This window comes from Durio zibethinus, chromosome 13, assembly GCF_047325235.1.
Source record: "Durio zibethinus cultivar Kanyao isolate XHJ-2024 chromosome 13, ASM4732523v1, whole genome shotgun sequence".
Taxonomy (NCBI): Eukaryota; Viridiplantae; Streptophyta; class Magnoliopsida; order Malvales; family Malvaceae; genus Durio; species Durio zibethinus.
In genome coordinates this window covers 2064912-2078202 of record NC_143174.1, presented here as the reverse complement: position 1 = coordinate 2078202, position 13291 = coordinate 2064912, and the positions used below count along the sequence as shown (strand labels likewise).

At 31.9% G+C, this 13291-nt stretch overlaps 1 protein-coding gene and 2 pseudogenes across 3 annotated transcripts; 1 reads left to right on the top strand and 2 right to left on the bottom strand.

Annotated features, from left to right (window-relative positions):
• Window positions 1-667: 667 nt before the first annotated feature.
• On the bottom strand, window positions 668-1344 carry LOC111304345 (pleckstrin homology domain-containing protein 1 pseudogene; annotated as a pseudogene). The gene has a single exon (XR_016326994.1). The product of XR_016326994.1 is annotated as a pleckstrin homology domain-containing protein 1 pseudogene (transcript).
• Window positions 1345-1671: 327 nt separating this feature from the next.
• LOC111303729 (anthranilate synthase alpha subunit 2, chloroplastic-like) lies at window positions 1672-5588 on the bottom strand (annotated as a pseudogene). Its single transcript, XR_016326995.1, has 11 exons — window positions 5379-5588; window positions 4807-5001; window positions 4485-4722; window positions 4367-4438; window positions 3849-3964; window positions 3503-3749; window positions 3366-3422; window positions 3011-3163; window positions 2699-2779; window positions 2465-2551; window positions 1672-2240 (listed from the first exon to the last, which is right to left on the bottom strand). The product of XR_016326995.1 is annotated as an anthranilate synthase alpha subunit 2, chloroplastic-like (transcript).
• Window positions 5589-6869: 1281 nt separating this feature from the next.
• Window positions 6870-8912, top strand: LOC111304344 (large ribosomal subunit protein uL10z-like). The gene is made up of 5 exons (XM_022900888.2): window positions 6870-7203; window positions 7319-7387; window positions 7586-7684; window positions 7752-8144; window positions 8238-8912. Exons 1-5 carry the CDS (start codon window positions 6946-6948, stop codon window positions 8385-8387), a joined length of 969 nt encoding a protein of 322 aa, XP_022756623.1. The 5' UTR covers window positions 6870-6945; the 3' UTR covers window positions 8388-8912.
• The last annotated feature ends 4379 nt before the right edge of the window (window positions 8913-13291 follow it).

Genomic DNA, 13291 nt, shown 5'->3' with positions numbered 1-13291 from the left:
TAAGTTAAAAATAGTATAAACATTTATATCTCAAAATTAATTATAATTGATGTATAATTCATAGCTTTTCTCTAATATTATGAATCCTCTCTCACTCTAATGAGAGCTTACCGTTCTTAGTAGCATATCAATAAATATCCCATAGCAACTTTAGTATCAAATGTCATAATTTACATCAATTTATGAAGTATTATCTCTTTTGATCCATTAGATCGTACGATTCTATTTGATAAAAAAAAATCTCATAAATTGAAAGTGATATGAATATTTATATTCTAATATCAACTCTAATATACAGCTAATATGGAATCCATGACTCTCGTTGGAGACACTAACCTGCGTCCCTTGGATCCTTACCATGAGTCCTGCTCGCAACATGTGGTGGTTGTGGCATTCGTAGGGACCATAAGAACCTTTACGGCTTTACCCACTCAGCTCTAGCCCGAGTGCAATGGAGCCATCACTTCAAGCCAGGGAAAATGAAGAAGACAATGCAAATAGCAACAAAAACTCAAGGAGGGCAGACATGAAAAAAACCAAAATAAAAGAGTGTTTGATTTTCATCTTGACAGTCGGAATTGCTTGTTCCATTGAATCACCCAAAGCACACCACATTATTTTTTTTACTAACCCAAAATTGCAATCAATTTGAGAGATTTAGTGAAAATTTTCTAAAATAAACACACGATTAAAACTGTTATACTCAATATAAAAGCACATACAAAATTAAAGCAAGCACAAGTATGTAATTTGATTTCTACAAGCCAAATTTATATTACAAAAACGAAAAGTTTGAATTAAAAGAAAAATTCAGTAAAATCACTGGCTCTTGCTATCGTAATCGACAACTTCGGAATCAGTAACGGATCGTGATTGTTGGACGATGGACCGACCAATCGAATTGATCCAATCCTCTTTCTCTTTCTCCGTATCCGCGACAAAATACATGGTGGAATCTCGAGTGGAGAGCTCGAAAGCGAAGGCCTTGTTCACAATATCCTCGGCTCCCTTGACCGTGAGGCAACCGCCCACCGACACCACACCACGTGGAGAGGAACCGCGGTTGACGGAACCCGGGTCCTTGAACCACAACAGCTTGCCTTGCTTCAAGATAAACCAGCGGCGGCGCCAGGTCTTGATGTAATCGCCCTGTTTAGTTAGCCAACCGGCTCGTTCGGGGTCGATCCAGAACTCGATGCCTTTGTAGTCATCCGGATTCGGGTCCTGACCCGTTGCTGCTCGCCATAGATTCTCCATTTTGTCGAGAGAATTGGCGTTTGGGCAAGAAAATTGCTTAAGAAATGGGATTTGTAATCGGGAGTTGTTTGGCAGTTTTGACTCAATTTGGAGTCGGCAACGTATTTGGCTACTCTACAAAACGAGGTCGTTTAAATGTTGGTAATTGGTGAATAAGTAAGAAATAAAAAAAAATCGGAATTATCTTTATGTCTGACTAATTTGGGAAACCATTTTTATCGCCTATAAAATTAGACGGTAGTGCTTTTTCACATTCAACGGATCCGCCAACAGCAGCTATAATCAGCGTCGAATTTTTAATTTTAGTAATTAAAATTTAAAAATTAATGATTTTAAATATATAAAAAATTTTAACAGAATTATGTTTAAAGTCTAACCTCGTAGCTTTTCTCTGATTCCAAACTAAGACGAGTATACAAAACTTTTCGATAATTTTAAATTTTCAAGAACTCTGTGCCACTTTTCTTTGGGGTAAAAATGGGTAAAGAAAAAATGGAAAAAGCTTCGAACATTTTAGTTCTTGTCTATTTGTGCATTATTGCACATGCATGGAAAAAAAAATGAAGAAAGAAAACCACACTCCCTATTTACAAAAATCAGCGACCACGGGTTGGCTGCCCGAACGCTTCATTTCAGCGGCAAACTATTGAGAAGAGATTAAATTATTTCTCAACAAAATGAAGACTCCGGAAGATCAATGGCACAGGCAAGAGCAGCAGCTTTGTTCTCACACTCTCTCTGTTCATTAGCAGGGACACTGTCTGCCACAATTCCTGCCCCGGCTTGGAGGTGAGCAACCCTCGACGCTTGTTCACGTCCTTGTATGAAAACATGATGTCATATCGATTGGCAGCTGAAAAAACAATGGTTCTCAGCGCAAGGGCAATGTCCATATTACCAGAGAATGAAATGCCTCCAAACCCACCACTATATAGTCCTCGTCTTGTAAGTTGTAGCTGATCAATCAACTCCATTGCTTTCACCTGTATTGTAGCATTATGAAAATGGGAAACCATCAAAAACTCAGCCCTATATACAAGCAGGAAGCAAAGAGTATGCAATCATTCTGGTTGGATTAGAAGAAAACCACAGGGTTGAGTTTCTTACCATATGATGTTTTATTATTTTAATTAACTTCAAAACCATGATAAACCGGTAAAAGAAAAACCGTCAATAAAAGTAGAAAGAGGGTGGTAACAAGGACAACCTTTGGTGTCCCACTAACAGTTCCAACAAGCAATGCCGCATGCAAAGCATCCCAGCTAGTTAAATCGTCAAGCAATGCTCCTGTAACCTGCAGATTTCAAATAGAAACTTGTTACTATGAACAAGATCATAAGTAAGCATTGGACAGTAGCACAAATAATGGCAGAATGTAAGCTTAGAGTTTACATTTCCCTCAATCAGAGTCAAACATGAACTTCTAGAAAGGAAAGTATACCATCGAGCTGATGTGCATAACATCGGAATACTATTTGATATTCATCAGCTTTTCAACCTTAACAGATCCCGGCTTGGAAACCTGCTTGACCAACCTGTATTTGAGTACAGAATCAGTCAGATGTATAAGAGTAGAAAATATCATCAGAGCTTTAATAGTGTATATTGCCAACATGGATGTCTCCATGCAATTATTCACAAAAAGGAAAACGTTAACAAAGCAGCAATATTCTATATTTGCCAATGTGATCCCGTGAGTAAATGAGCAGCATGGATAGAGTAAACCATAAAAAATAAAAATAAAAAAAATAACCTTTCCAACATCATTCCTTCCCAAGTCAACTAGCATAATGTGCTCTGCACACTGCTTTTCATCAGCCAAAAGTTCTTTTTCCAACATTAAGTCTTCCTTAGGTGTCTTCCCACTTCTAATGGTCCCAGAAAGAGGCTGATTAATAATCTTTCCCTGTGAACAACATATAAAGGTAAAAATGTGATAAGTCTCAGTTACGGCAATTTAATGTGACAGCACCTTTGACTAGGGGAAAGAAGGGGTAAGGGAACGGGAAACTGCAACAGTAAACCAAAAGATAGAAAGGAATTATACTTCAAATATTATTGCATCAAAATACTCATTCTAATTATTTTTTGGATTACTGTACAATTACCTTCCTCAAACATGTCAGAATTTCTGGACATAAAGCAAAAAGTATACATCGTCTAGCCTAATTAGAAGAAAAACGTATACCAAAGCTAGAATTTCAATATTAAGCAAGCATTTCCAACCAGGAAAAGGAGGCAAAACCTGCAAATACATCATGTATGGGCTCAGATTAACAATCCTCAGGGCTCTGTATATTTCAAATGGGTCAGCAAACGTTCTCCATTCAAAAGGCTGACTTAATCCAATCTGGAAAATATCACCAGCCAGAATATGCTCTTTTGCCAGCAACACAGCCTCCCTGCATGCGTCACTAGTCATGCTCAAAATCTCCAATTTAGGGCCGAAAAGAGGAGTTTACAACTTTATTGAACCTGCATGCAGCTTTGGGCTGAAATTGACAATTCAATCAGAAAAACTACAACTAAACCGTAGAGAGAAAAAAAGGTAAAAAGAAAGGTGTGAGATCAATAAGAAAACAATCACTCACGGATCTATATCATGTACTCTAGATACTAAAGTTTCCAACTGTTTCATGCCATCATTATAGGCCTCATCAACTGAAGAATATTGATCTAATCGCAACCAATGAATCACAAATGCTTTCTGTGGTAAAAAAATTTAAACAAATCAAAGGGAAAATTATATTCTCAAAAGCAGCCACAAACTCTAACTACAATTTAAAATCAAGGCCTAGTGACACAAGCCAACAAAATTACAAAAAAAAAAAAAAAACTTATATCAAGATGTTTAATGTACATTCACTAAAAAATACAAAAAGATGAGTAAATCACATGAATCTTGGCATCACTATAATGGCTTTTGAAACAGCCTTTGGTTTTGAAAGAAGCTTAAGTAGTATACAATTTCTCCACATAAATTTGAGAAACACCAGAAAGAAATAAGAGATGTCACTTAAAGGTACATATAATCAACCTTGCTAGCAAAACAAATGGAGATGCACCAAAAAATGAATTATATATAGCCTACAGGCCAAATGTGAAATACCTTCTCAACATGGTCAAATACAATCACATCATTATAGAGGCCTAGACGACAAACAAACAAGATCAGAAGTAACTGTAAACTACAAAGTTGACGATAAAACCTTCAAACAAAAATCAACAGGAGGGCTATCATGAACACAAGGAAAAGCTGTTAGTCCATATCACTCACCAGAAAATACTTATGAAAGCTCATCAACACGTTGGGGTTCCCATCCCTCTACAATTCTCTGTGGAATAGTCATGGATCCTCCACAATCTCTTCTGTCCTACACCCCTCCTTATGGTTCAATATCATAACCATATTTCTTTAGCTAAAATTTCAATGCTTGCCTGAGCTCCAACCACGCCATACCTTCCCTAACATAAACCACCCGAAAAAATATATACATTACTTATCCATAGTCTATAAACATATAAGAGGCACACGAAGAAGGAACTTACGATACTAGAAGCCACCAGGCTCAAACGACTCAAACAAAAAGCTTGGTGCATCTCTATCATCCTCCTTAACTAAACATCGATATGCTATCACCGGCGTTAAGTGATCCAAGAAAATATGATCCAAGAACATACATTGGTAAAGAGGAACTAAATTCCCATTCTTTAAAGCTTCTCGAAATTTCTCTGACTGGTCAACTGGTATACAATTGAAATCAATAGAAACAAATAAAAAAAATTAAAAGTTCATATAATTATATTTACTGAAGAAAATAAGAATCTAAAACATTCAAATTTTGAATTGGTTTAATTATACCGATTGAGTAAAAAAAATAAAAGGAAGAACTTTCTTTTTAATTAATTTATTTCCTGTCATCTTGCCCTGCATTTCCTTGTAAGTAAATCAGAACATAAATTAACCGCTTAGCCGCTTTAAAGTTATTAAAATCAATCAAAATTTGAAGTAAAGTGAGAATTTCTACTTTTTATACTACATTTTCCCGGGAATCAAACAGAATATTAAAAAATGAACAAAATTTTTTCTTTCTTTAAGATCGGTGTGAAAGTGAGAGTACCTAATGAAGGAGATGACGAAAGAGCATAGCATTTGAGTGTATGGACGCTGGAAGCGTAGCTGAGTAGGGAAATGGACCTTGAACGGAAACCGGATGATCTGGCGTTGAAGTTAACCGAGACGGTTGGAGAGATGCAGAGGGGAGTTGAGGGAAACTGACGGGGAGAAAAGCCTAGGGTTTCCATGGTGGCCATTTCAAAACTGTGAAACTGCTGCACTGAAACAGTAAATGGACTGTTATGTTGGGTTCGGGTCGGGTTGTAATTGGGCTCGAAAAACATTTTTCGGCCAATAATTGGGCTTGAATGTCGTACAAGATATCCTTTTGAAAAAGTTGTTTTTCCAACCTGGAGCTTAACTATAGCAAAATAATTGAATGAATTATTGAAAGTTATTTTTTGAAAAAAAAAAAAAAAAGGGTGGGAAAGCTATTAATGAAAAGACCGTTAAAATCATTCAATGGAAAATTTATAAAAAAATATATATCATCATTATATGTATATTCAATATTTTAACCCAAAAAAGTACAAATAATTTTATTGAAAAGGAATGTAGTGATTTATTTTCATAAAATTGATTAATATAATTGTCACGATCATAATCTTATATTAAAAAATTATAATGATTCATTGTAGTATAAAGGTAAAAATTTGAATTCATATTTTTATGCAAAATATTATTTATTTTTGTTTAAAGATTTAATTATTCATTTATAAAAAAATTTTCTAAATATGAGTTTAATGAATTCTTACAAATTTTTAATGTATAAATGGAGAGTGTTACAATAAGTTTTCTTCTGGACTATTGGATAATTTTTCTCTCTCTTTCATATCTATCTGATAAATGTGCTTATAGTTTAGAAGTCCCCTAATTTTAACTTTTTTTCCAAAAGAAAAAATAATAAATCATAGCTATATTTGGTAATAAGCTTAAAACTTCATTAAAAGAAAGTTATTAAAATGGTTTAACATAGTTTTGTTTTTTATTTCCTTGAACCAACAAAAAGGAAGCATGGAATTAAGTAGACCTTGCACAATTTTTTTATGAGAGTAAACATAACAATTATAAATACAATAAATAACATGATTAAAAATTATGAAAATAATATTATTTAAAATTTTAATAAAAATTATATATTAATTTAATAAATAAAAAATATTTTTTACGTTTGACATATAAATACAAATCGTAATATAATAAAATTTTAATTTTTTATGTATTAAATATGAAAAATATAATCATATAAATACAAACTATAGGATAAGAATTAAGGATGAACAAAAAAACAAAATGCATTTGTGAATAAATTAAAATATTGGGACCAGAAAACAGTGCAAGAGCAATACTAAATTATTTTAAGGAAGAAGATTCTTAAGACTACATGATTTTGTGGGCCCAATATCTATATCAAACCCAGTTTACAGAGCCCACGAAATTAATGCCTTATATAAGTATTTGATGATCCATATTCCATGCAACAGCCGCTCCAACCTTTAAGGGTTTTCAGTTTATCTGCTTTCTCTCATTATTTTCTTTCTGGTTAGGGTTGTTCTTGAAGCCAAGCAAACATGGTTTTGAATCCAGTGAAGAGGGAGAAGAAAAGTCTGTACGACCAGAAACTGTGTGGTCTCCTCGATGAGTACTTGCAGATCTTGATCGTGGCTGCTGATAATGTTGGGTCAACTCAAATGCAGAACATCAGGAAAGGTTTGAGAGGTGATTCCATCGTGCTCATGGGAAAGAATACTATGATGAAGAGGTCCATCAGGATTCATGCTGATAAAACCAACAATAATGCCATCAGAAGTCTCATTCCTTTGCTTGTGGTATCTTGGGTTTCCTATATATTATAATAGTCTTTTTTAGAAATTTTGGGCTTTTGTTTGTTTATTTTCAAGTTGATGGTTTATGGTTGGATACTTCTCCTATTGTTTTAACCAGGGTAATGTGGGATTGATCTTTACCAAGGGTGATCTGAAGGAAGTTCGTGAAGAAATTGCTAAATACAAGGTAAAAAATATTGATTGAAAAGATACACGACACATCTATGATGAATAAATCTGTTCTTTGAATTTGTGTCTGATTTTATGTTAAATATTTTGAAAAAATTGTCTGCAATATATTGATGATTTGTTAAGAGTCCGCCATTTGCTTGTTTTATATAGTGATTTGTATTGATCTTTTAATTATATGGCTTGACATGATCAGGTTGGGGCTCCAGCACGTGTGGGTCTTATTGCTCCAATTGATGTCGTTGTTCCCCCTGGCAACACTGGCCTTGATCCTTCTCAAACTTCCTTCTTTCAGGTTCTTACTTGAGTTTTGCTTTCACAAGCTCCCATTTTTGTTATAATCTCACATTTGGACCTCTCAGGTGCTTAACATTCCGACCAAGATCAACAAAGGTACAGTGGAAATCATCACCGCTGTGGAGCTCATTAAGAAGGGTGAGAAGGTTGGCTCATCTGAGGCTGCCCTTCTTTCAAAGCTTGGGATAAGACCATTCTCTTATGGTCTTATTGTCCTATCAGTTTATGACAATGGATCAGTCTTCAGCCCTGAGGTGCTTGATCTAACTGAAGATGATCTCATTGAGAAGTTTGCTAATGGTCTCTCCACGGTTGCCTCGTTTTCACTGGCTATTTCATATCCAACTCTTGCTGCTGCACCTCATATGTTTGTGAATGCCTACAAGAATGCTCTTTCTGTTGCTGTGGCTTCAGATTATTCCTTCCCTCAGGCTGAGAAAGTCAAAGACTACCTGAAGGTTGACGTACAATGCATCATTTAATTTGTTTTATCCCTTATTAGTTTTGTTGCTTGACTAAAACTGAAGTGTTTTGGTGATTAAACTGTATAGGATCCAAGCAAGTTTGCAGTTGCTGCTACTGCTGCTGCAGCTGCTCCAACATCCAGTGCTGCCAACAAGGAGAACGTAGAGCAATCCGAGGAGCCCAAGGATGTCGAGGAGGAGTCAGATGAGGACCTGGTTGCTGGTCTTTTTGACTAAATAAGTAGTATAGTAGTAATTTGATTTTAATTACTAAGCAATTTGAGGAGAAAGTGAGGCAAAAATAAGAACTTGGATGGATGCTGCAATTATATATGTTTTGAACTGATCGTGTGGCTTTTCTTGCTTCACTGTTCAGATTTTGAATTTTTAGTAGTACCAACTTTAAGTTTATGGATATATTTTACATTGATATATGCATAATTTCCTTTGCTTGATCCCAGGTTTGCCATGCAAAGCTTACAATGGCAAGCATGCCTGTGGAAATATAAATATGATTTTAAGTTCATATTCATTAAGTGACAACCTGACCTAACTATAGCGCTTGAATGAAAGTGAAAGGCAACAAGTTTCATAAGAATTAAAGCATAGAGATCAACTATAAAATAGATTTGATCAAATATACTCTTGCAAAGAAATTAAGCATCACTTTCGGGTACAATCAATAGCACAAGAACAATAGAATTGACGCTCTATAATTCTAGAAACAGTGGCTCTGAACCTTATCTCAGCAGCAGGCGATCTGAAAATATTGAGACATAGATTTAAATAACGTTCTCGATGCGGATCGTATTCACAAATAAGGTCGATAATATAACTCACCATCGATGGGTTTTGATCCGACTTGATTTTATAAGATCAAATTTTTTTTTCGAAATTTGAATTTTAGGTCGGATCGGGTAAGATTATGAAATAATCGGTGTTGGTTCGGGTTTGGGCTCGGGTTTTAGATAAATCCGATCCGACCCGATATTTATATAAAAAATTATTTTTTAATTAATTATTTAATTATAAATATATATTTATATAATGATATTTTAAAATATTTATATTTTAAAAATAATATTTTATATTTTAAAAAATAATATTTTATTAATTTCGGGTCGGATCGAGTACGGTTTATATAGTATCAGGTGAAGATCAGGTTCGGGTATAAAAAAACAAAAAAAATTCGAATATAATCGAGTTCGAGTTTGATAACACATAAAATCAGATCGGGTTTAAAGCGAGTAAAATCTGTCCCGAAACCGATCCGATGCTAACTTTATTCACAAATGAATTTAAGATTAAAATATCACAAATTATTTTAAATATTATAAATAAATATTATTATTATCAAACTATTTTTTTATTTTATTTTATAATAAATTATAAAAATTTTAAAAATTTTATTATGATAAAGAATACGACTATCGTAACGCAACACAACTAAAATCGTGATTGTAATCGTATTTTATTATCGCAATGAATAGACTATCACAATACAACACAACTAATCATATTTTAAATCTGACAGTCACCATATCAAGTTATCACAACTCCTTTTGTAATATGATTATGCAGAATTATGCTGAAGAAAATTCCGAAAGAATCGAGCTCCCTGTTTCATGTAAATGTTTAACTCTAAGAAACAAATGAATGCTCAAGAAGACAATATTTTGTCTGTCCTTCACAAAGATAAATTGTATTCGTCATAATTAAGGGTGTAAATGATATATTAGTACTTACAAATTACTCGAATTCGATTAAAAAAAATTCGAATTCAGTTCGATTATTGTCGAGTCGAGCTCGAGTAGCTCGACTTATCGATCGAGCCGAATTCGAATATTCTTATATCTAACTCGAGTAGCTCGCGAGCCTAATCGAGCTTTTATATTTAAATATATTTTTATTATTTTAATTAATAAAATATTTCGAGTCCGAGTTCGAGTTCGAATTCGAGCATGAATAATCGAACTCTTATCGAGTATACGAATCGAGCTTATTTTTGTATATTAATTGAGGTTAATCGAGCGAGCTCGAGTAGTTCGAATTCGATCACGAATCGAACTCGAGCTTAAAAAATAAAACTCGATCGAGCTCGAACCAAGTATCGAACTCCGAGTTGTGAGTCGAACTCGAGTTCAAACTTCTCACTATTCGACTCGACTTAGCTCGTTTACACTCCTAGTCAGAATTTCGTCTCCAGCCTTCTACTCGGTTATTCTTTTATGGTCCTTCAGTTACTTACTCTGTCCATAAAAGGGGCTTGCCCCAATAAATCCAATGCGTCCAAAAATGATATATGATTGGGCTAATATTATTAACCCGATTAAGCTAAGCTATAAACTCTTATTTACAAAACACAACCACTGGCCCAAAACATTGAAATACAAATTATTATTTTTCATAATTTTTTAAAATTTTTTGTATTCAAAATTATCAAAAATTAAATTTTAATTAATAAAAATACACACATATCAATATACACACAGTTGTTGGTAAAGCATTTTTTTTTTTTTTTACTTTTATAACATGACATAAATAAAATTTTGTTACATAAATAAATTAGGTAATCACATAAATAAAAATTTGTCCTCTATAAATCATTGCAAAAACAACTATGAGTGTGAATATACATAAAATCAAATTTCTAAGTTGAAACTAATAATACATATAAATCTAAAGCTTCAATAAATATATTATTGTTAAAAAACTTTGGCATTTATAATTTGTTGATTTTTTATGGCCAAAGGTGCTAAAAGAATACTAGTAATTGTATGATGTATTAATAAAATATTAAAATTTTAATTTCATTCTTCATAATTTTAAGTAAAAAAATTAAAAAATACTGTTTAAAGGTATATAATGAAAAATAATTTGAATCACCACAAATTACACATATCAAATCAAATGGACCGGATATAGTCGACGAAAATGACCCCATGGATCTTGAAAATGACTTATCCTTTTAAGATATTTTCACTTGCCACGTTATCAAAACATCAATTTTTATATTTAGAGTAGATCTAATAATTTATATATTTGTTTTATATAAAATATTAAAATTAGTATATTTGTATCATATTTTACATAAAATTTATATGTTATTTTGTCTAATGCGTACATCAAAATTTTTTATTTCGATTTTGTTGAAATTATCGGGTTTTGAGCCCAATATATGTTATTTTGATATAGATTTTGCCTTACCAAATATTTTGTTTTTATTTTTATTTATTTGTTTATTTTTAAATAAAAACTAAATAAATAAAAAAGGAAAAAAAAAGAAAATCAAACATAATTTTTTGCAAATTCTACACAAAAATTGAGTAAATAGTAATTTTTTAGATTTTTTTCTTAACCTACATGAAATAGGAAATCAAATAAAATAAAAAAGGATCACATAGAATTAAAGCTAAGATTTTTATTAAATTGTTTTTACCTAAATTAAATGGATTTAAATTTTTTTTAAAATCCTTAATAATCAATGAAACCCTAAAATTTTTTACTAGAAAATCCCTATAAATTGTTTTAAGGTAGACAAAGAATAGGAAGAAAAAAAAAGATTATATGAAAACTCTTGAGAAAAAAAAAAGAAAAGAAAAATCATTCAGAAAAAATATGTGATTTCTGGCAATAATTTTTTTTTTTTGAATTCTTTGCAAAATTTGAAATTGTGAGATTTATTTTAGTAAGTCGCGCAGCCCAGCCGCTTAGCCAAGTCAACTTCAGGTATTTTTCATTTTATTTTTATTTATTTATTTATTTGATTATCTATTATTCTTTAAATATATTTTTATAAAACATATTTAAATAAAAACCTTACCGCTAGATTGGAAGGCAACCATTTTTTTAAAAATAGGATTTTAGCAACATATTGAAAAACCTTATAACATTTTTTTTATTTCAAAAAAATAAAAAAAAGCCTTACCAACATATTGGAGGGCCAATATTTTATTTCTAAAATAAGGTTTTACTAACATATTGGAAAGCATTATAATTTTTTTAAAATATCAAGTTTTTAAAAAATAATAAAATACTATTTTTTATCTTTTTGCATAAAATTCTACTAATAGATTGGAGGATGATTTTTAACAAAAAGTTTTACTAATAGATTAAAAGATATTTCTGACTATAAACCCATAGGTATTTATTTTTGAAAGCAAAATTAAGTGAATCTGATGACGGAGCCCTCTTCAAAATAAGACAGATAGTCTCTTTGAATGCTTCTGAGATAAAAAAATATTCTTAAATTATTATCAACATGTTAGAGTAATTTAAGAAAAATTTTTAATATTAAATTATTTGGTAAATTTTAAATATGTTTTAAACTTGGATAACTTGAAATCAAACTGATACATATTTTGGATGAGTGCTGTAAGGGTGCTATGACCTTCCTCAGCATAATCGTATTTCTGGACCTAAATTTTGATTTTGTGGACTAAAATTTATTATTTAAAGATACCTAAGTTAATCTTGGGACTTCTTTTTAAATATGATAGATTCAGTCAGGTGACCAGTCACACTTTAACAAAAAAGATTGATGGCAACTTCTTTAATCTATGTCTAGCCATAGGTTTACAGATCTATACGTTATGATAGTTTGACGACTTCCCTAAAAAGATCAAAAGTCAGGCCAATAAATGATTTCTTGTTATCCAAGCTTAACATAATAAATTTAAGATTTTTTTTTTATCTTGTTTGGTATTTATTTATTTATTCTTTTTATATATTTTCATTCATTTGCATATGTATAACATAAGCTCTACACCTGAGTTTTATCCTTTATGAGTGAGTAAAGTACTTACTCCTTTATGAGATTTAATGTCTCTGCATGGGCTAGCAAAAAATTCTTACTCAAATTAAACTCTTTTCGTTTATAGCCTATAATAGATAAGGATTTGGGTGCTTTACTAGTTTATAATGGAAAATAATGTAAGAAACAATTTGGTAACCTTTAGATTATCAAATCTTTAAACCTAGCATGTAAATAAACCCTAAGGGTCTGAATCTAGGTCAAAGCTACACATTCCCTTATGTTAAAAACTCCTAAATAGAACATATGATGAAAATTTTATTCTGCTTGTAAATTTATATATTATTTTTTCTATTTATATTATTTGCATACTAGCCTTTTATGTTGT